The sequence below is a fragment of the Callionymus lyra genome, chromosome 6 (assembly GCF_982586985.1).
Source record: "Callionymus lyra chromosome 6, fCalLyr1.hap1.1, whole genome shotgun sequence".
In the NCBI taxonomy this organism is placed as follows: Eukaryota; Metazoa; Chordata; class Actinopteri; order Syngnathiformes; family Callionymidae; genus Callionymus; species Callionymus lyra.
The window spans coordinates 20,200,197-20,221,883 of record NC_141823.1 but is presented as its reverse complement, the minus strand read 5'-3'; the positions used below and the strand labels follow the sequence as shown (position 1 = coordinate 20,221,883).

Here is a 21,687-nt window from a genome sequence, read left to right as displayed (position 1 = left end):
ATTTGTCTTTTGGAGCTGCAAATAGTTGTAATTTCATTATTATTTATAACATTTCGAGTTATTTTTCTGTCACTTGGTAACTGGTATGTTAGTGGGTATTAAACACATACTTCAACCCACAATCCTGAATCTAGGTATTGCTAACATAGAGATGAGAGTAGAGAGTTATTATTTATGTTATTTATCTGTGTTTAAAAGTTGTTTAAAAGTCGGGCAACCCGATACAAAACAATGAAAAGAAAATAGTTTTCTTAAAAATTAAACTCAATTTTGCTTCTTTTTTTAATATAATGCAACTTGTGCTATTTAAAAAATAACTCAGGTTTATTTTTTTAGGTTATATTTTAAAGATCGAGATTGTTCGGGACAGAATTTGTGACAATAATGCTATTGAAAGCGGTGACAACTTCGGATATTATCTGGGGTTTGACGGATTTATGTAAAACCAGCCAATGGGGCTACGCCTGGCAGCCAGAGCCACCAATCAAAAGTGAGAGCCCGGCGCTTGGTCCCGCCTCCCTCATAATTAAACCCACAGCAGCGTGGCGGAGGTGTTTGGACCTGCGGCTCTGAACCCGGAGAGCTTGAAAAAAACTCTTAAATCCACCTTGCGACTTTTCTCGGCCCTCTCGCCTCCGTCTGGGGCCCCGCTTGTCTCGTAAGAACAAGTTAGAAGCAACAAAAGTTTAAGGAGAAGCAGCAGCGGACCAGAGCAACTTTGAGTGCAGCTGCTTCCTTGTTCTCGACAGAGAAATATCTCAACATCCTCACAAAGAAACTTCGCCCGCTAGGAAGCTAGCCGGAGGAAAAAAAAAACTATGACCATCGCTGAAGAAAAATCTCAATAACCGCTTGAAGTTTGAAGCTAAGTTTCTCCCCCCGAGTTGTATTTGTTGCATGGCTGGCTCGAGGCGGACTTTGTGACGGTTTTAGTGGAAAGTTGTTGCATCTCGGAGGAGCTTTAGCCACCGTCAGCCACAGGGCAGCCCCCGGATCTCCACCAGCAGATCCACATCCAGCAGGTCAACACTGGTTGGACGCACAACACCCGTTTCCCTGGAAGTATGTCGGGACAGACCAGGGGGTCTGCACCGGGACCACAACCCCTCAAAGCGACTGTCCCCTACCAACTGTCCAGCAAACCTCGTCCCCAGAGAAGGGATGGGAAGTCAGGTAAGGACTCACCTGTCATGGGTGCTTCATGACCTGCAGAAAGATTTAAGATCACAATGTAGATTTTTCCTTTAATGGGGCCCTGTCTTACTTCACCATCACATGAAGGTTATTGTCCAAAAGCTTAACCATCCCCACCTGCTCATAAAGTAATAAACATGTCCAGGAAGAAACGGTTGTGCAACAGCAAATATGAGCTTCTCTGCAAACAACTGCATCAGAAGTTTCATTGTAGTTTGATAAGAGTCTTGAATCCAGTATAATAATATTGCATTTCATTTTAAAATGCTTTCTAGTCACTCAAGAAGGCAACGGTAAAAAACTAAAGTAAAATATAAGTATACAGGATTATACAGTAAAAATGAATCTTTAAATATCATAATCCTACTAAAATTGCATCCATCATATTAATTTGCTTCATTCTGTGCACAATTGTAAGATATATATACGTTCAGATAAACACAGATTTATCACTTTACCCTTTTATTTCCAGACCAGGGTCACAAAGCGCTTAAACAATCAAAACAATATTCAATAAAGTATATACTTTAAAGTTCAAGATAAAACTGCTCTGGAAAAGTGCTATAAAAATAAAAATTACTTACTTATTTACTTAAAGTCCTTTTTTGTGTTTTTTGTCCACAGCTTCCAAGGTTAAAGCCCAGCAGTTGAACTCGGGCATCAGGCGAACGATGTCTCTCGATGCCATCATCGGTCCGTACCTACAGGGACACTGGCCGAAAGAATCCGAGGGTCAGGGGGTCACGTTTCGTAAAGACAAGGCAACTCAGGTTGGCATCCAGAGATCTCGAGTATGGGGTTTCCCTTTGATAATGGTCATGGAGTATTATGAATATCGGAGACAAAGTGCTTATTGGCTATTATTAATTGAATAATAGCTATATCAATACAGTTATAATTTTTTAAATTCAGAATTATACAATAATTTTATCCTGGTTTCCCTCACTCCCACAGACGCCGCACTCGTGGTCAGACAAAATGCAGGATGGTAACATCCACAAACGTTCAGCGTCGTGGGGAAACTCGGAACATCTTCAAGAGGTAAAATGTTTCTTCTTTTAAAACCCTCTGTTTAACCAAACACAAGTAACAGAACCGTTGATTCTGGGCAGGATGTGCAACGTCTTCAGTGTTTTCTCTTTACTCAGAAGTACTTCTTATTGCTAAACTCTTTCTTGATTCTTTTTTTTTTGTTTATTTTTGTTCCCACTTGTCTTGTCTTGTCACAATGACACTCTCACAAAAACATTTTCTTGAGTAATTGGCTGAAATGATTACACAAAAGCTTAATTTATGTATGACTGACAGTAACCTCTGTTCATCACAGATTGCCAAACTGAAACAACAGCTGCAGCAGCGCAGCAAACCGGCGGTCCCGGGGGGGCACAACAAGGACTGTGAGCGAGGAGTTCCTCAAGGGAGCCGTAGCCTTGGAGCCACACAGGTACCTCGCCCTCCATCGTAGCAAACACATGGTTGCTACCATGCCATAGCACGAGGACTTGTAAATTGGTCTCAGCAGCCTCTGGGTTGCATTACTCATTGCAATGATGTTCTCGGTGTAGGCGGCGGCTCGTCACAGGAAGTGATAACTTCACATGAAATGCAAGTCAATATGACAGGAAGATTTGTACAACTCACAGCTTCTGCTTTTAGGAACAGCTGCCTCATACTGTTCACATGGCAAGAGTTTCAACATGCAAGTTGCTTTTTTTCTTTCATAGTTTAAAAAAAAAGAAATTAAAATAAAGAAACTCATCTAAAATTTTCATTGCAGACTTTATGTGAATCACAGTCCGTGATTATATACTTATTTGATGGCTTGTAAGGATTTTATAATAACGGTATACTCAAAGTAATATTGCTATTGTATAACATTGTTATTACCGTCTATCTTTGGTTTACCTATGACACTAAGGTATCTTGTTAATCATTGACGAGTCCACCGAAGTACATAAAACCTCAATTCCATTTTTCTTATGCCAATATGATTTAAAAATGTTCTTTTGCTTTCAATCCAGAATGGAATCTCCTTAACCTTCTTGAATTTACACATTTTGCTCCATTTAATTCACTTAAAGGATTTAAAAAAAATAATTTCCAAATTTCCCAACCTATACTACAACTTCTTTTGTATTTGGCATACATAGTTTACACGTAGAAAACTGTCTAAATGTTATTCTCAAAAAGACGAATCCAAAGTGTCCTTCCAAATATCTAAGTGGATAATTTCGCAATCAAAAATGTAGAGGAAGTGAAAAACTTGGGTGTCGTTTTAGACCCTACACTTAATTAAAAAAAAACATGTGAAAAAGGTCTGTAATGTTTTGAAATTTAACATTGCCAACTTTAAACACATCAGGACCTCCTTATCATTTGAAGCAACAAAATGTTTATTTTCAAGCAATGATAATTTCATATTTTCTGTACTGCTTGCCTTGCAAGCGAAATCAACAGTTTAGAACTCGCTTAGATCTTTGCACAGCCAGGCCTTAAAAATCCTTGATCAAAAACCTTGGCGTTACCACCATTGCAACATCCTTGAAAAAACATAAAATCTTCAGCTTTGACAACTTGTTAAGGTTCTCCGATATCCATCTGGTACATAAAGTCCTGCATGATGCTTCCCCTCCTCCCCTAAAGACCCATGTACAGCCACATTCTCAACTAACAAGCAGAGCTTTAAGGTCAGTGTCCAGGGGCGACTGCAATATTCCAAAAAGAAAGTATGTCTCTCAATCAGCCTTTTCATACAAAGGCATCAAAGAATCGAACGGGCTCCCAGACAATCTAAGGAACAAAGCAGATTTTCATTGCTTCTCACAGGCTGTCAAAGACTGGCTTTTAGACCACTAGTCCTGCTCGCAATAATAGTACCAGACGGGTATTTGGCCATCAATTGACATTATTAGAGTGTACTGTGTTTTTGCTTTATTTGTATGTGATGTAGTATGTAAACTGTCTGCTTTGTTGGAGACTACAGAGGACACATTGTCCTTTTAAATAAACTGAAATTAAATTAAATATGCTCCTTCAGACTCCACCAATACCTATACCCATCGCTCCCATGACCGCTGTGGTTCCTCCACTGGGCTGCAGCATGGAGGCTCTCAACCAGGAGTTGGAGGGCGTTTTCATCAGCCAGCCCAGCCAACATCAGCACCAGGTAAGGTGGTCTCTTCTCTTGCAGAATGCTGAAGACAGACCTCTTGATTATTTCAATTATATTTTCAGTTTCTGGAAGTGCCCGATGGGCGAAGAGCTCCCGTACCTCTTCATAGCTGCAGCAGCGGGTCACAGAGCGACCCTGCCTCCAACACCTCTCTGTCCTCGTCTTCAGCCTCCTCATCTCCCAGTCCATCCCCCACTAATCACACCGTGTCCCTCTCCAAATCTGACAATGCTCTTTTGCACCAAGGTTTGTTTCTCATTTCACTATCCTTGTCAAATTCACTTTATATTGATGTTTTTTGGGATGGATTACCTTTGTAAATGAGGATTATTGAGACATTGCCACGGCTGATCTAAATATCTCATTCTTGTCTCAATGAGCTTGCCAGCTCATTTAACCGTTCTTGCATAAAATAATCACAATTCACATTCTTTGATGATCATTCAACCGTCGATTATAATTATATTATTACAGTTCCTCTGATTGTGCTGCCTCCCCACCCTCGTCTTTAACATTGTTTTATCAACCTTTTTTTTTCTAAATCGAACCTTGGTATAATTTATTTTCTTAATTGTAAATTCAGGGTTTTATTTGGGTCAGTGAAGCTGTCATGAGACTGGGTCACTGACTGAGGCAGTTTGGAGGAAGTGTGTTTTGGTTTCCAAGGTAAAGCAGAAGGAGAGGTTGTTGTTGTTGAAAAGCGCGATATGAGAACATCGTGGCTGTTTTTTGGTTTGCTGTGGTCTAAAGCCTTATCAGTCATGAAATGACAACATACTTAAATATGTACTTTTATAAACTTTTATAATGATCTGAAATGCATCAAGATATCTTGTCCAGATCAAATCTTGGTTTCATGCTCTTAATGCAATAACTTTGTTAAAATTATGCTATTCCTCCTTTTCAAAAACAGAAGCTTGTTTCATTTATAAATGTAATTATGGTATTGAAAAATACCTGCTTTGCTATGTGAATCATGAATGATCAGTTTCATGTATAGTCAGTAGATAGAATTTACTTTCTTTCCTGCTGACTCATTTTAAACAAACTGTGGTTGTTTCATTTGTCAATTTGTGTCCGCACTGATGTTGCAGAGATGGACATGCTGTCTCCTCTCTCGGCCCTGGGTGATTCGGACCTGTCCGCCCCTCTGTTAATCTCCTCGTCACCTGGGCTAAACAAAAGTTTCTGCTTCCAAAGAGAACCTCCAGAGGGCTGTGAAAAAGTCAAAGTCTGGGAGGAGAACAGGTTGGTTGGTCTCTACTGTCATAATAGCTTCTAATCCATATACAGCTTGTTGTTTCAGTGCAGTCGTAGCAATGATGTGCAGTATTTGGAGTTGAACGAATGTATGGAGTAAGAAAACTGGTTAATGAAAGTACATTTGTTTTGTGTAATGCTTTGCAACTTCAAACTAGAAAGATCAGTCCTGTAAACAATTTCCAACCTGAATTTAAAAAAAGGGCTCGAATGCACTTCAATTATGTCTTATGATTAGCTAGCACACTAAAATGACATACCATCACATCTGACAACACTTCTCAAGAACTGATCTTTAAATGTACATCTTCAAAAAATGGCTGGATTCTGGGAAACCGAATGATTTGTATGGAATGGGTCAATAATGTATTGAAGGTATAGTCCACTTGTTAACGTAGGCACCATAAGTTAAATTAAATCAGTAGATGTTTCACTTCAGAAGTTTATCATTCTTTTGGAAACAAAAACTGACTGTGTTATGAAGAGTAAAATTTTGATTTGGTAAGTTTGTTCCATTGGAATCCCTAACACAGGAAACAAAAAAAAAAGTTTGTTCTGTGCCGCATTCCTTAAAACTCCAGTTCAGAGGTTTCAAACTCAGTCATGCAGGGTAAGGATTACAAATGTAGTTGTTTTATGAAGGAACTAAACATGTTTAACAAAGTCCAAATATGTTCTTTCAAATTAAAGTAATTTGTTTTATAGATGATGTATTAAAGAATCTAACACGATAAAAGCTATACTTTTGGTATGTTATTCTTGCATCGTCGACAATGTTTTAGCGTTTAGAATCAAACGCTAAATATGTTAAATAGTACTTGAATGTGAGGAAAAATTGTGTTGCACAAAGTGATATCTGACCACAAGCCTTTATGCCACATGGTACAGAACTCTTCTGACTCAAGCGGTTCAGCTTCCATATCAGTGAAGAAACGTGAACAGTTTGCATGGCGGCTGAGTTTTTAAACTTCTTTTGTGAAAGTTAAACTTGTTTTCAACTGATTTAAAATGAAGTTGGTTAGAAAGACAAAACTCCACCTGAGCTCTTAACTGACTGAGTCACCCGAGGATGACGACGTTGTAGTTCTGCATGGAGATTAAAGACCAGATCAAAGACACATTAAAGTGTTTCACGTGAAGACGAAAGAAAGGCTAGAGGGTTGGCTCGCTATGAAAGCTCAACACTAGTAGATTGCAATTCCAAAAACCTTCCTGCAAATGTGTGTTCTCAACAGAAACCAGTAAACGCATGGCAGGTTCAGCCTTCCAGGTCAATAGTCTACAGCTCTGTGCAGACCACTGACTAATGGTCTTAAAGTTTTGTTTGCTTTCATGAAACTAATTCCATCCTTTATTGTAATAAGAAATTAAAACCTTTGAATCCTTCTAAAGATCACTTCTTTTTTTTTTTTAAAGATAAAGCTAATTCAGAGAAAAGGGGACAAACTATTTCTAATTCTTCTCTCCTCTGTGGTAATCATTGCAATGTTTCTCTCTTAATTTCATCACACCACGAAAGAATAAACAAGGAAAGGATGTCCTTATTGGGCTTTTAAAAAAAGTTATCTGTGCCATTTGGAGTCGTTCCAGTTGAGTCACCAGAACTAAAACTAAATGAACATGTCAACTCTGTGCTCTGGAACAAAGGCATTCAAGGCTCAACGTGCACTCTTTTAAGGACCTGAAAGTGGAAAGACACTGTGGAACTTTATGCACGTAATTTGGATTTGCATATCTTCTGTGTGATGCTTAGCACAGAGGCAAATGTTTATTCAATTCTCAATAGTTTAACACATGTTAAGTGTTAAATTAAACAGAAAGAACTTTGTGAAAGATGTGAGAGAATTTCTTCTTTTTTTTTTTTAAATGTCTTACTCAAAAGTTGGTCAATGTCTACAATAAAACCTTTTGTAATGGAAATTGTCTGTGGGTATAAAACAACTGCTTTGGTTTCTGAATTAATTATTGTGTATATCAATGGTTCCATTTTCAACAAAGCTGAATTTGTTTCTCTTTATTATTTTTTATTCATCACATCATCAAATCTGTCTCCTCAGAACTACACACCAACCAAAGCTGGATCACATTTCCTCCTGTCCAGACCCCAAAAAGGTGAACTTTATTCCCTATGGGGGCTCGGCCTTCTGCCCGGTCAACCTTCCCTCCATGGATCTGTTGTTGTGCAACTTCAACGGTTCGACAGAGAGTTGCTCCCGTTATGAATCCTGCTCCTGCCACACTACCTCCACCAGCCACTCGGCTTCTCCTCCCGCTCCTCCCGCTCCTGCTGCCATGGAAGCCAAATCTGACTGCAACTGCTGATCCGTCACAGATTTCTTTAACATTTCAATGGTCTGTCACAGGTCGGAACACATTATTTTGTACTTTTTATTTTGGCGTGATAAAACCAAAGTTTGTGCTAAATAAGCTGTTTTCAGTTTCAGGCATTATGACGTTGTCTGAACAAGAGTGATCTGTCACTTCGATTTCCAAAGACATCAATCTGTCATAGTCGTCGCTCCATTTCTAATCCCAGCAACAAAAGTTTTGTTGATAGAGACGCCCTTCACTCTGCTGTGTTTCTTTCTTACTTTACCCAAAGATGACGATGCACATGTTCTGTAAATTAAGTGGGTTTTTCCCCCCCAAGTACTGTCATCTATTTGTTAGATGTGGGACACATTACGCTGCACATTAGCACAATCCTAGTTCAATCGTTTTTACGTGACCAAATATTTTAGCAGCACGTCACCCACTCAGTTTTTATACCTGAATCTCAGGTGTTGTACAAAGCATGACAAATCAGTTGGGGCTCCTATTATTCAGTGTATTTCTCAATTAAATGGGGCTTCTCCGTCATTGTGAGAGCAGGGAACTTGATGCTTTCCCCCTGCTTGCATTGATACTGGACTGTCTCTAATATTCCTACTTTATCTTGTTTACTTACACATGCACGAGTATGAGAATCTTCGTTATCCTCGTTTTTCTAGTTAAATATCTGATTGTATATGTATAGTTTTTCTGTTACTTCCTAGTTGACTACCTAAACCAGTGCTAGCAGCGTAGACTCGTCACACTGTATGTTAAGCTGTTCCAATTCCTTTGACTCAAAGCTGATGTTCAAGTAGTTTTGGTAGAAAAAGTTGCACAAATGAATGTCCACACCCATGTCACCCCTTTTATACTAATTATTTTATAATGCAAATGTACTTTCTACACCCTTTTTTTCTACAACATGCAAAATAAGCTAAAAACTAAAAAAAAAAAAAAAAAAATCTGTTACTCTTAGTTTTGCAAAAAAATATTTTGTAGAATGGAATTAATGCACTTCGTGGAGGTATTGAAGTCTTGGGTTGTTGTACTGAAAGTGTTGTGTGTGCATGTGAAAGGGAGTTTGTGAAACTGACTTTGACTTAAGGTGAAATGGAAATGACTTCTGAAAAGATTTTCTTTCCTTGAATTTGTATGGATGCACAAGATGTGCTGTTTTCTCAGGTTCTGTGTCTGAAAATATGTTTTTCTTTGATGTATTAAATAGTCTTAAGTCATCATTTCCCTTTCCTTTTTTGTGTTAAACGAAAGCCCTTGAACACACTCATTTATGGACACAAAACAAAGTCAGGACAAGGAGATGTTGCTCAAGTGAATGGATTAAGTTTTTAAGGTATTGTAGCTCAAACACTTTCTGAAAATTTAGTAAATGTCTTTAAGGTGGTTTTGATGTTAATTTCTTTGGCAACAACCATTCATTTAACATCACAAACAAACGTCATGAATAATTTAGATTTTAAAATGAATCATGATTATCCTTAATCTTGCTTTAATCCAATTAACAAATCGTAAATTGAGAAATCAAAGCATAACTTGTTCAATATAATTTAATGGCCCCTTGCGTCGCTGTATTTATATGATTGAATGTAAATCAAACGGCTACAATAGCTACTCCCCTCAATGAGATGTAATTCTGACATTTTCAGTTTACCTTTTATTTTAAGCATCTCACTTTAGTTCCAGTGTGTCCTGTTTATTTTTGAAACGTTAACCATTAATGGTTATGAATTGTTTCGACTAGCTACTTGGTTGTAGCACTGCTGTCATGTATCATGGTTGTTTACTTTTGTCTGTATTTGCTCACAAGCTTACATCTGTCTTTGATTTCTTTTGCCTACATCATTTGCCAGCATTCTTTAAACCTATTCTATTTAACCTTCCTTTCGTTACGCTAGCATGGCAGAAAAGTCCTAGAAACTGAGTTTTTAAAGTTTAGAATTATATCATTTATCTGCTTTGTGCTGCCTGGTGTTGGGAAGGTGAGTTTAAGATGTTATTTTTACATGCAGATTTGTGCATAAAACATTCAAATGTGAGGCTGCTTATAATACGCTAATAATAGAGAAAGGCTTTTTAGAACCGACCATGCCTTTTTAGGTTAGGTAGAACTTTATTGATCCCTCAGGAGGTCTCCTTCTGGAATTTTTTTTTTTTTTTTCCACTTAGCCACAGCAAATACAGCAATGATCCATAAAAATAAATCAAAATAAGAACAAGAACAACGAGAATTAAAGAGAAAGAACAAGATGATACAATCTAAGTGTCAACTGTTGTGACAGCTGATCGATGTTGTTTAATACAACACACCGTAACTTATTTTGAAGATTCAAACAATTGTTCGTTTGACTGTTTCTAAAGGAAATCTAGGTTATCGGTAATAACAATAGAGGAATGGCAGACGGAAATACTCAATTTGCAGCCAAAATAAAACTGCTCAATTCATAAATAAAAATGCTTAAACCGCATGGTGATATGAGACTGTTAACGTAGCTTAGTTTAGATTTGTATATAGATGTATCGTTTTTTATTTCTTTAGCCGAGTTGTCTTTAAATTCCCGTAGTTTCTCGTGCAGTCCAGCTGCTGCTGTCGTTCTCTCCTGTGATTGGCTGTCACCCGAGGTGGTGGTGAGTATTTCACGGTGTGTTCAGGCCTGTAGGAATCCGCAGAGACGACCCCCGTGCCCACGCTAAGACCTCGTAATTCAGTCCGCAATTTGATCATTTCCACAGCGCTGTGAGAGTCCTCCACAATGTCGGGCGTTCTGGGCCTCGTCCGCAAGCAGTTGAAGAACCACCCTTCTGTGAGTCTCCATTACCGCCGTTCATTTCATAAAGACGCAAATATGACTCGGTGACATTGAAGTGTGGTGTTCGTGCGCCCAAAGGACGCGCTCCGGTTTCCGCGATCCTCAACCTTTATATATTATATAAATATATATAATATTGGAATAAATCCACACCCACGATGATTTCAACATTACATCATTTTACCAACGTATACACACAGAGGTTTATTATAGGAATCACCGGCCTGAGTGAATTCCACGACAGATCCAGCTGCGTGTATCTCAACGTGGAATAAATGGTGGTAAAAATGATAAATAAGCTATCTTAAAATACATATTTTTAAAAGACGAATCTGACTTCTCTTATTAAATAAATTCATGGGAAACGCCCGTCTTCTGGTTACGTTATTAAGCGATTTCTTTTTTTTGTTGTTATATTGTCAAATGTCTCTAGATATTTATGTAAAAACAAGTGTTTATTTGTCAATAAATGAGAATAACAGTGTAGATACTCGCAGGCACCAGCGGCACGTTCAGTCTTTTCCATACCAGTCTGAAACACGCTCAAGGACACCACCATGTTGTTGTTTACATTTACATTACGTTTGTCCCGACTTTACTCCCAGTCGTTGACCTGTAATGATGGTTGTGTGTCAATTGTTTTATTTTTAGATTTAGTGTTTATAGGCTGTATAAACTATAAACCCAGTGCCTGTGACGTCACTCGTTTTTTCCACCGAACCACACACGGCTTTGAAATTCGTTAGCGGTCGCAGCCATCTTGGAAATGCATGTCTTCCGGTTTCGAAACCTAAGGAAATGCAATTTGAAATAATTATTTAAAAAAAACAACATTTTCCTACTGATATTTAAACATCTCGATTTATTAATATCAACACTAAATGCTGTTTCTGTCAAAGTGAACACGAATATATTCAACATGTGTACTTTGATTGTTTTTATTTAAATAAATTAATGAATTTAAAATTCAATTTATTCAAGACGTATTAATATAATGACATCACTAAGATAAAAAATAACGAAAATATGAACCTTTTCATCATCCTCAGGAAATATTACATTCACAAAACTAACTTTAAAATTGCAGTCATTTGCAGATTTAAAAGTATATTGAAAGTATTGACACATTTTCAATGTGTTTTAATCATTTTTCAATGATCAATTGTACAGGAACTTAATCTTTCTGTTACTTTGTTCAGTTTTTGTTATAGATTTTTTTTTGGCGACACAACTTTTATCATCTTTATATCTATCATTATTATTATTATATTTTCTTTAAAAACAAATGTTCAACTGGAATGTTGAGCAATATGGTATTACATCTAAAAGTGTGAAAATAATCGTAACGCTTTCTGTCCTCCAGCTCGTTCCTCTCTTCATCTTCATTGGTGGAGGAGTGACCATGAGTGCAGTGTACCTGGCTCGGCTTGCTCTGAAGAACCCTGATGTCTCGTAAGTCCCAATACTAGAAATGGGGCCCAAATTAAAATCCTGTGATCATGACATACAAAGGGGTGGAACAAGTATAATTGATGACTGACCGATTTCTGTATTGCTGTGTTTTCAGATGGGATCGTACCAACAACCCTGAGCCCTGGAACCAAATTAGCCCCAATCAGCGGTACAAAGTAAGAATTAACATTGTCCTTTTTAACTATAAATAAATATTTGCTTCTATCAGCCCCCGTGGTTTATGTTGCCTCAATAACGCTTTCTGAAATATTTGTCTGTTTCCACAGCTTTTTGCAGTGGCAGCAGACTACTCAAAGCTGAAGAAGGAAGGACCTGACTTCTAAATCAGCAGTTTCCTCATAACTGTAATCTGTTTTCTTTCAGTACGCCGGGCCTTTGCACTTTCACCAAATATTTGTTAACTGAATGAAACTTGATCACGTAATGTGTAAAGGAGGGATCATCTGCGACTATCACTGATCAATACATTGTTGACTGAAGCAGGCATCGTACTGTTTTCCCTAGCGAACAAAGTATTTTTGTCTGCGAAATGTTGTAATTTATTAAAGTGATCAAATCTATTTGGTGGTGAGAAGTTTCCCCCCCCCCCATCATAATAATGCATTTGTTGACACGGTATAAGATAACAGTTGTTGATTTTGCCCCTGTGTTAATAGATATTTCTTTATAATAATATTGCTATTGGAATAACTGTTTATCTAATTACTTGGTTATTATTATTGCCCTCACTATATGCGGCTGCTATAGCAGGATATGACAAGTAACAGTGCCACAGAGTTTTTGATATAATGGAGTAATAAAGTTCATCTATCTATCTAGAGCCTAATCAGCTATTGTTATATTAATCTTTTGAATATTTAAAATGTGATTGTGACCGAAACGCTCCACCACATTTCATCTCGAAATTGTTATCACAAAATTAAATTGGTATAGATACTTTATTGATCCCCCTTTTATTTATTTACTTTATTCCCCCTTTATTTACTTTATTAGACATTTTGTCCAGCAGCAATAATGCATATATACAAACATCCATAAATGAATGCATATAAAAACAATAATAAATAAATACAATGAAATGAATAAAATAAGTACATACAAAACATAAAAATACATAAATAATTCAAAATTTGTTTCAAGTGTCAAGCATGAAGGAGAGATCTGTTGTGACATCTAATTGCAGAAGGAACAAAGGATATCTTAAAGCGTTAAGTTCTGCAGTGCATAGAGAGGAGCCTGTTGCTGCGGTTACTCTTCTGAGCTGCCATAGTGCAGAAGATGTCGAGGGGTACTTCGGAGAGCCTTCACCCTTTTCTCCAGCACCGCTCCCCCAGAGTCCACACTTTCCCCATCGCAGACACACATTTTGTGACCTGCCTGTTAAGCCAGTTACTGTCTCTCGAGGTCATGATTGGTTTAATAATATATATATTTAAAAATAACAGGACAAATAATCTTTTTTTTGCTCATAAAAATATATATTTCTCCAGAGGGATTAATAGAGTCTACCTAATCTATTTGGGCGTTTTAATTCAAGTTTCCACAAAATAACATTTTGGTTAGCAAACATTTTATTCTGATAGCAAATTTTAATTATATGTGTGTAATTTAATTTAGAATTTCATTAATTTAACTTTATATGTAACATAGTTGGTTCTGGTCGAGCTTATTTTATAGTTTATTGTTACAAGGCAACAAAATATAGAGACTGCTATGGAAGATCTAGGGGAAGAGCTAGAGACTCCAGCAGGGGGCGGTAGAGACCCTTTCCGCCGTCAGCGAAGAAGACGCCATTTGTCGCGACATGTTGCTTGAAAATAACGCGGGACGCCCACCAACCGTTTGAATCATATACAGACGGGTTTTTCCTATTCCGCTTATTTGTTTTTGATTGAATTTCCTCCATCAGATCGACAACATGGATCCAACGGAGGACGTGTCTGCTCGGGTGTTACTGAAACGCATTCTGATAGCAGAACCACCACGAACTCCCGTCACCCGCAGGTACGAGTCAATAGCATCGTGAAAGTAAACAAAGTTTCCAACTTGACGTTTCAAACTAACGCTGTTTTGTCCACAGCCGATATAAAACCTGTTACATTTCAAATATCACTTTCAACTATCCGACTTACTTTCCCATTTGTTTATTCTTTAAAAAAAAGCAATTTTCCTCGTTTTTATTTTTACCCACCACATATCTGACTTCCATCTGCATCTATCTCATAACGTTTCTTTTAAATCCAAGCATAATCTATATATTTTTAATACACATTTGTAATGAAGTTCAGGCTAGTTCAGTTTAACTCGCTTTGTGACCGTGGTCTAGAAAAGCGCTCTATAAATATAAGTTACTTACTTACTATTCTTTCTACTATTCTATCCCTTGCACTCCCTTTGTATCATCTTTTTTTTCGGTCAATGAAAATCGATTTTATTCTAATATCGTGGTCACACCCTATTATCGTTTTTTAATTGATTAAATTATTTTATTTAGTGAATCTAAAGTCCGAGAAAGTGATGCAGTCCAACTCCAGCCCCAGACCAATAGGAGGTCAAAGGTTATTGGAGCTTCTCCTAAAACGCCAAAAGACATGTTGAGACGCAGCCTGAGGGCCAACATATACAAGGTCAGGATCATATGTGGCTCATTTTTGGATAAAGGAACACTGGCCATTTTGTTAACATGTAAAACCTTCTACAGAATATATCCAGGTCTCCTCTGCCAGTTGTCAACAAAACTGCTGTTCGTGCATCGCAAAGAGTAAAAACACCTGCTTCTGTCGCTGATACCTTCAATGATGAGGACACCATGAGAGGAATCATCAGGAACATACTGCACACTGGTGAGTTTGGCCTTCACTCTTTTATTATTTTGCTCAAATCAACACTGCATGAAAAACTGACCAGAAACTGTTTCCTTCAACTGAGAAAAATCTATAAACTTTGTGTCACAACATGATTTGGAGTTTATAATCCATGTGTTCGTGTCTTCTCGTTTAGACTATTGTAACAATACTGGAATGGAATTGTAGTACCAGCCGTCACACACACCCACACAAGTTTTATGCTTATTTGCTTCAACAATGCAGATGGATCATCGATGCAACATAATTTTTTTTCGCCCATGTCATCCGTTTAGATTCGGCAGTGGTTAATTTCAGGGTTTCAAAAAAAAAATCCTGAAGAAATATAATAATAATTATGATAAGATATAATAACTTGTGATTACAGTTATCCAAAAATCATGATGAGGTCTGTCAAACCTTGAACTGATTTCTGGATAACAGAAACGCATTTTCCACTTACTTGCAAAAGGATGTTTCAGAACTGTTTGTTGAGATTTTTCAAAGTCTATGATGCTCTTCAGAACCTGTGAAGTCACCAGCGGAACATGAAAAGTCCTATGAGCGTCCAGTTCAGTCAATTCAGAAAACTACCAGACGTTCAAGGTAAATGACAAAAAAGAAACAAACCCTGTGGATTTTAATTACTAATAAAACTTGGTTGTTCCCTTGATTATTTTCTAGCACTGAGCTCACTGTGTTGGATCTGCCTGACCTCACTCTTGGTAACTCTCTAAACACTAACAAAGGGCTGAGTAGAAAGCGGAAGCGGAGAACCCTCAACGTTACTGCTTTTGAAAAGCAGCTCAAAGCAGGAGAAGGTAGGCACATTTGTTAGATGTTAAAAATGTTTATTTTGTTTTTTTTTCCACAGTACTACTTATTTTACAGTTATACTTACAGTTGTGTGAGTGTCCCCCATTAGGAAATAAGTGGAATAAAATGAATGAATGATGAAATAATAAAATACAAAATTGTCACTTATCATATAATTGCCTTACAGTTGTGGAAGAGCATGAACAGTCGTCAGATGACCCATCTTCACTCTCTCTTTCAAGGTAAATTATTATTCTAGTCCTTGTTGTCATTTTTAAATGTTTTGAGTCCAACCAGACATTTCATATAAACTGCTTTGTTACAACTTAACGTCATGAATTCTATTATAGCAACACATGGCTGAGTTTAAAAGGATTTGTTCATCTTTTGTCCTCAATGTCCATTTTCTTCCCCTCCATCATCTGGTTTAATGTGTTTTCACAGCACCTCACTGACTCTGAAGACGCCTTTTGCACAAGTTCACACTGAAAAAATTGGAATGCAGAGAAGAGCGTTAAATCGTCATAAGATCACCGAAGAAGAATTTGGTGAAGCTGTAAATAGGAGACTGCAAGCAGGTGAATTATATTTTTCTCAGTTTATAGCCCCTTTTAAACAGGAGTATTGATCTTTTCAAGAAAGGTTGAAAAGTAAGGTTAAGACTGCACAGACAACACTAGAAGTAGACAAAAAGATGAGTTCATGACACTCTTGACACCGGACTCCTGCATTTAAATGGTTTCCTTGATGTTCTAATTTTGATTATCAAGTATCTCAGCTTTAATTATCTATTAAGTATTTACATTCATTTTTATTGTCCTTTTTTTCAATTTGCTTAAATTTTAAGTTAAGTGTGTTGAAAGATTTCCTTAATTTCTGTCTCTCAGGGCCTGCTAGTGTTACCTGGACAAACACGGCTAGCAGTGAAACCAGTTTCTGTCGGGACTTCGACTTGGCCCTCAGTTACCAAAGCGACATGGAAGTAACAAATGACCTCATCAACAGCAACATAAATCTTTACCCTCCTGATGATCACGCTGTGAATGCCAGCCAATCCATAATGGTAACACAGGAACAGCCAACGGTGCCAGCTCACATGGACGATCAGAACTCCAAACATGACTGTCCAACCACGGACATGATAATTCAAGAACACCTGGATGAGTTGGAGGAAGATGTGGGAGATCGCGCCTCGGAGAGAAGAGATGGATTAAGAGTTTCTCAGAAGAACAAATCTCGGTCTGAAGAAGATGTCGATGAGAAGTCAGAAGAGGAGATTGATGTCAGGTCTCAGTCAGAAGAGGTCCATGAAAAGTCTCAGTCAGAAGAAGAGGTTGAAGAAACATCCCAGTCAGAAGAGGTCCATGAAAAGTCTCAGTCAGAAGAAGAGGTTGAAGAAACATCCCAGTCAGAAGAGGTTCATGAAAAGTCTCAGTCAGAAGAAGAGGTTGAAGAAACATCCCAGTCAGAAGAGGTCCATGAAAAGTCTCAGTCAGAAGAAGAGGTTGAAGCAACATCCCAGTCAGAAGAGGTTCATGAAAAGTCTCAGTCAGAAGAAGAGGTTGAAGAAACATCCCAGTCAGAAGAGGTTCATGAAAAGTCTCAGTCAGAAGAAGAGGTTGAAGAAACATCCCAGTCAGAAGATGTTCATGAAAAGTCTCAGTCAGAACAGGAGGTCGACGAAAAGTCTCAGTCAGAAGAAGAGGTCGACGAAAAGTCTCAGTCAGAAGAAGAGGTCGAAGAAACATCTCAGTCAGAAGAGGTCCATGAAAAGTCTCAGTCAGAAGAAGAGGTCGAAGCAACATCTCTGTCAGAAGAGGTCCATGAAAAGTCTCAGTCAGAACAGGAGGTCGATGAAAAGTCTCAGTCAGAAGAAGAGGTCGACGAAAAGTCTCAGTCAGAAGAAGAGGTGGACCAAAAGTCTCAGTCAGAAGAAGAGGTGGACCAAAAGTCTCAGCCAGAAGAAGAGGGTGTCCAGTTTGAAGATGAGGAAATGAATGACTTTGGTCTCGCTGATGAAAATGGATCCACTGCTTCCTCTCCAACTGAAGATGAGAGCAATAGAGTTCTAGAAGCAAATGAAAGTGAGGAGATCATGGAACACTTAAGTTGCAGGTCTCGTGTCTCTGATGGTGGCCTTCTTATTCCACTTACTCCAGCAGTGGAAGATCAAGATGCCGCGGAGGAAGGTGCGTCTCACAAATGCAGATTAACATTCTTAAGAGATTATACTTTTGTTTAAATGCACAAACATTAATACAAAACATTTGGATAACGGAACATTTTTATAAATGAGTAATGGTTTTAAACTTTTTATCCTGCCCAAACTTTTCAAAACCGTTTCCAAACGATTTCTTGGCATCACAGGATTACAGCAGCATATTGACTAGTAGCTAGATACAACAATCTGATTTTTAACAACTGAAATCATAAGCAAGTGTCACTCACTGCATATACTATGCATTTGGTTTATTAAAATAAGAAGTAATGATAAAGAACATCCATATTGTGGTCTTAAAATACAATTGTCTTTGTATTTAATAGTAGAAAATGATTAGGTAGAAAATGTTAAGAGATAATGGAAATGTATTTTTTTTCCAACCAGAGGAGGAAGATGATGGCGAAGATGAACTGGCAGGACAAGAAGAATGGGGGGATGAAAGTGATGATGAAGGTCGTAATTTCTTTTCACTCTTTTCTCTAAAATTGTGTAACATTATTATAGAAAATGTTAGACAAGCCACCAGACATTGATACACATTTAAGGAACATTTTACACAGCCTACCTTTAAAGAGATCTCCTTAGCCTTCAAGTCTTTTTATTCCTATTATGTCAAATTTGGATATAATTCTAGATTTTTACTTAATCAGTGCAGCTTATATTGAACCTTCTTACATACTTTTATTGGCCTGTGTTACATACCTGCATTAAAAAACACTATTAATATAGTTTTATTGTTGTTAAAATGCATGTCTTTTGATTCATGTCTGACGTAGACACTCCTATGAAGACCCCAGCATTTGTTCGCCAGAAAAGGATATTTGATTTTCCTAAACCAGCACCTTTATCGGATAATGGTCAAGTGGATCCTTCCAGGCAAGTGACTTTAAGAACATATTCTGTACACAAATTATTTTTCAACAGCATTTAAAAGTCCACTCTAAATCTATCTCCCAGCAGTGCAACAAAAAGTTCCAGCCCTCCAAAGCCAAAACCTAGAGTGAGGCGTAAAAATCCCGCTGCTCCAAAGAAGCAAACGGGTCTTCCAAGGAGCTACCTGATGGGCACATTTAAACACTTTGCTAAAACAAGAGTATCTGCTGACGTGTACCCTGTTCTGTCGGAGATGTTAGTGGTCAATTTGGACTTTCTCTTCGTAAATGTTACCAAAATAATAAGATTGATTTTCCACCTTCTCCCCGATAAACAGAATTGATAAATACTTTGACCGGCTGGCGGAGGATATGGAGACGTATGCAACACACGCAGGGAGAAAAAACATTGAAGTAGAGGATGTCGTCCTGTTGTTGAAAAGGTATGTTTGTTCTTTGTAATATACACATGTTCGGTTTTAATTCTTTATAGATAGATGGATAGATGGATAGATAGATAGATACTAACTATCACTTGTTCCTATATGGTCTTCAGTGCTATTGGATCTTGAACTATCGAGCTGTCCAAAGCATATATTTATATAGTGATTTGTATAGATTTATAATCACTTAAATGTCCTTTAAATCAATCACGTTTATTTAACACAATATTATTTAACGATAGTATTTTTTTTTTTAAATGCTTATGTGACATTATGATTGCAAAAAAAAAACATTTTTAAGCTGGTGACTTTTATCTACACATTGAAGAACAGAAAGTATAGATGGTCGTTGACGACATGTGTGTTTGGCAGACAGGGCCATGTGAGCGACAAGGTGCCAGTAGAAGTGCTGATTGAAAAGTACCTTCGCATGGAGCAACGTAAGCTTCTCATCCCTATCGCAACCAGCGGAAATGTTGTGTTCCCTAAAAAAAGGTGGTAAAATGTCACATTGATTATAGTCGCTAAGAGTTTATATACTGTATATGTTCAACAAACAGTTTTGTTTTATTTTATCTGACCTACATTGCAGTCAATAAAGTATTCAATAAACATGCCTCTTCTTTTTATTCTTTGTAAAAGCAGATCATAAACTTTTATCTACTCGTCTCAGTGTAATCCATAAATAAGTGGACTGAAGATGGCGCCATTCCTTACTTGACGTCCTAGAGAAAACCCAGGGAATGACGACTCCCAAAACCCCAACGGAATTAAATGCCATGGATAAAATAAACACTTGTTATATTTGGTCTCGTTCTAAAATAATAGTGGTTTTAACCAATCTGAAGTTAACCGCAACCAAAAACCAATTCCTCTTTCTTTTTCCTTTTGTGTAATACTGTTCACACATGATACGGAGAACACTATACTCTTGGTAGTTTATCTGATAGGGTCATTTATTTAAAACATTATTGTCTAAATTAATACCCAACGACCCAGCACTTATTTGAATCCAGATCTGTGTTTAAATGTCATATACATGTTCAATGACATCCATACAATCATGTTTACTCTGCTTACTGCATTAACATGTTGTTGCACGCTATCATAAGTAAGTAAGTAAGTAAGTAATATTTATTTATATAGCGCTTTTCGAGACCAGGGTCACAAAGCGCTTTAACAATCAAAACAATACTTAAAACAGTACATACTTCAAAGATCAAGACAACACCGAGAACAACACAGGAGTTTGAGAAATTCAAGGAAAAGCCTGAACAAATAGAAACGTCTTAAGATGTTTCTTAAAGGAGTCAGTAGACTCCATCAAGCGCAAAGAGAGAGGAAGATTGTTCCAAAGCTTAGGAGCAACAGCCTGAAAAGATTTCTCTCCTCTGGTCCTGAGCCGTGTGCGTGGAACCATAAGTAGATTTTGATCCACAGACCTCAGAGACCGAGCTGGGGTGTAAGGCTGGATCAGATCAGTGATGTAAGGAGGAGCCTGACCATGAATAGCTCTGAAAGTAAGAACCAGAATTTTAAAGTTGATCCTGAAAGAAACTGGAAGCCAGTGAAGAGTTTTAAGGATCGGAGAAATGTGAGTTCTCCTACTTGAGCGGGTCAGAATTCTCGCTGCAGAGTTCTGAATCAACTGCAGACGAGACAGCTCCTTCTTGTTAAGACATGAAAACAAACTGTTACAATAGTCCAGACGAGAAGAAACAAACGCATGGATTACAAGCTCCAGATCATGTTGTGACAACATTTTCCTAAGTTTAGAGATTTTTCTCAGTTGAAGGAAACAGTTTCTGGTCAGTTTTCTGCAGTGTTGAACAAGAGACATGTCTTTATCAAATACAACACCCAGGTTTCTCAGGCTCAGTTTGACAGACTGACCTAAGTCACCCAAGTACTGACTCAACCCTGGAATCTTATCATCAGGAGCAATCACCAGAGTTTCAGTTTTGTCCACATTAAGCTGTAAAGTGTTTTCACTCAGCCATTGTTTGATTTCTAGCAAACAATTGACTAAGCTGTTCAGCCTTTGGGGCTCAGTTGGGTCAAAAGAGCAGTACTTATACTTGGTACAGGTACTTGGTTCTGTTTTTTTTTTTTATTGCTTTTTTTCTGTTATTTCATTCTTTTATTCTGTACTGCCACCACAATACAGTCCTGTGTTTTGTTTTTTTTAAACATAACTGGCAATAAACGTTTCTAAATTGGATAAATACATGAGGTAAAATCAAAGATGACTATTT

The 21,687-nt window shown here is 37.7% G+C and overlaps 3 protein-coding genes across 4 annotated transcripts; all 3 read left to right on the top strand.

The window, feature by feature from the left end:
* The first annotated feature begins 559 nt into the window (after positions 1-559).
* Positions 560-9,177, top strand: LOC148077453 (protein FAM117A-like). The gene is made up of 8 exons (XM_087794110.1): positions 560-1,173; positions 1,819-1,964; positions 2,149-2,235; positions 2,522-2,638; positions 4,232-4,360; positions 4,429-4,612; positions 5,461-5,614; positions 7,684-9,177. The coding sequence occupies exons 1-8, from the start codon at positions 1,065-1,067 to the stop codon at positions 7,946-7,948; spliced, it is 1,191 nt and encodes a 396-aa protein (XP_087650236.1). The 5' UTR covers positions 560-1,064; the 3' UTR covers positions 7,949-9,177.
* A 1,416-nt stretch (positions 9,178-10,593) lies between these two features.
* Positions 10,594-12,797, top strand: coxfa4b (cytochrome c oxidase associated subunit FA4 b). The gene is made up of 4 exons (XM_087793195.1): positions 10,594-10,758; positions 12,128-12,216; positions 12,332-12,392; positions 12,504-12,797. The coding sequence occupies exons 1-4, from the start codon at positions 10,708-10,710 to the stop codon at positions 12,558-12,560; spliced, it is 258 nt and encodes an 85-aa protein (XP_087649321.1). The 5' UTR covers positions 10,594-10,707; the 3' UTR covers positions 12,561-12,797.
* A 1,256-nt stretch (positions 12,798-14,053) lies between these two features.
* On the top strand, positions 14,054-20,046 carry cenpt (centromere protein T). 2 transcript variants are annotated; one of them, XM_087793194.1, is made up of 13 exons: positions 14,054-14,241; positions 14,732-14,864; positions 14,939-15,080; positions 15,605-15,686; positions 15,765-15,901; positions 16,084-16,138; positions 16,341-16,474; positions 16,784-18,085; positions 18,502-18,570; positions 18,894-18,993; positions 19,078-19,245; positions 19,328-19,432; positions 19,805-20,046. In XM_087793194.1, the coding sequence occupies exons 1-13, from the start codon at positions 14,156-14,158 to the stop codon at positions 19,932-19,934; spliced, it is 2,643 nt and encodes an 880-aa protein (XP_087649320.1). In that variant the 5' UTR covers positions 14,054-14,155; the 3' UTR covers positions 19,935-20,046. The 2 variants fall into 2 exon arrangements, with proteins under 2 accessions (XP_087649320.1, XP_087649319.1); XM_087793193.1 differs by having other exon boundaries at positions 19,075-19,245.
* The last annotated feature ends 1,641 nt before the right edge of the window (positions 20,047-21,687 follow it).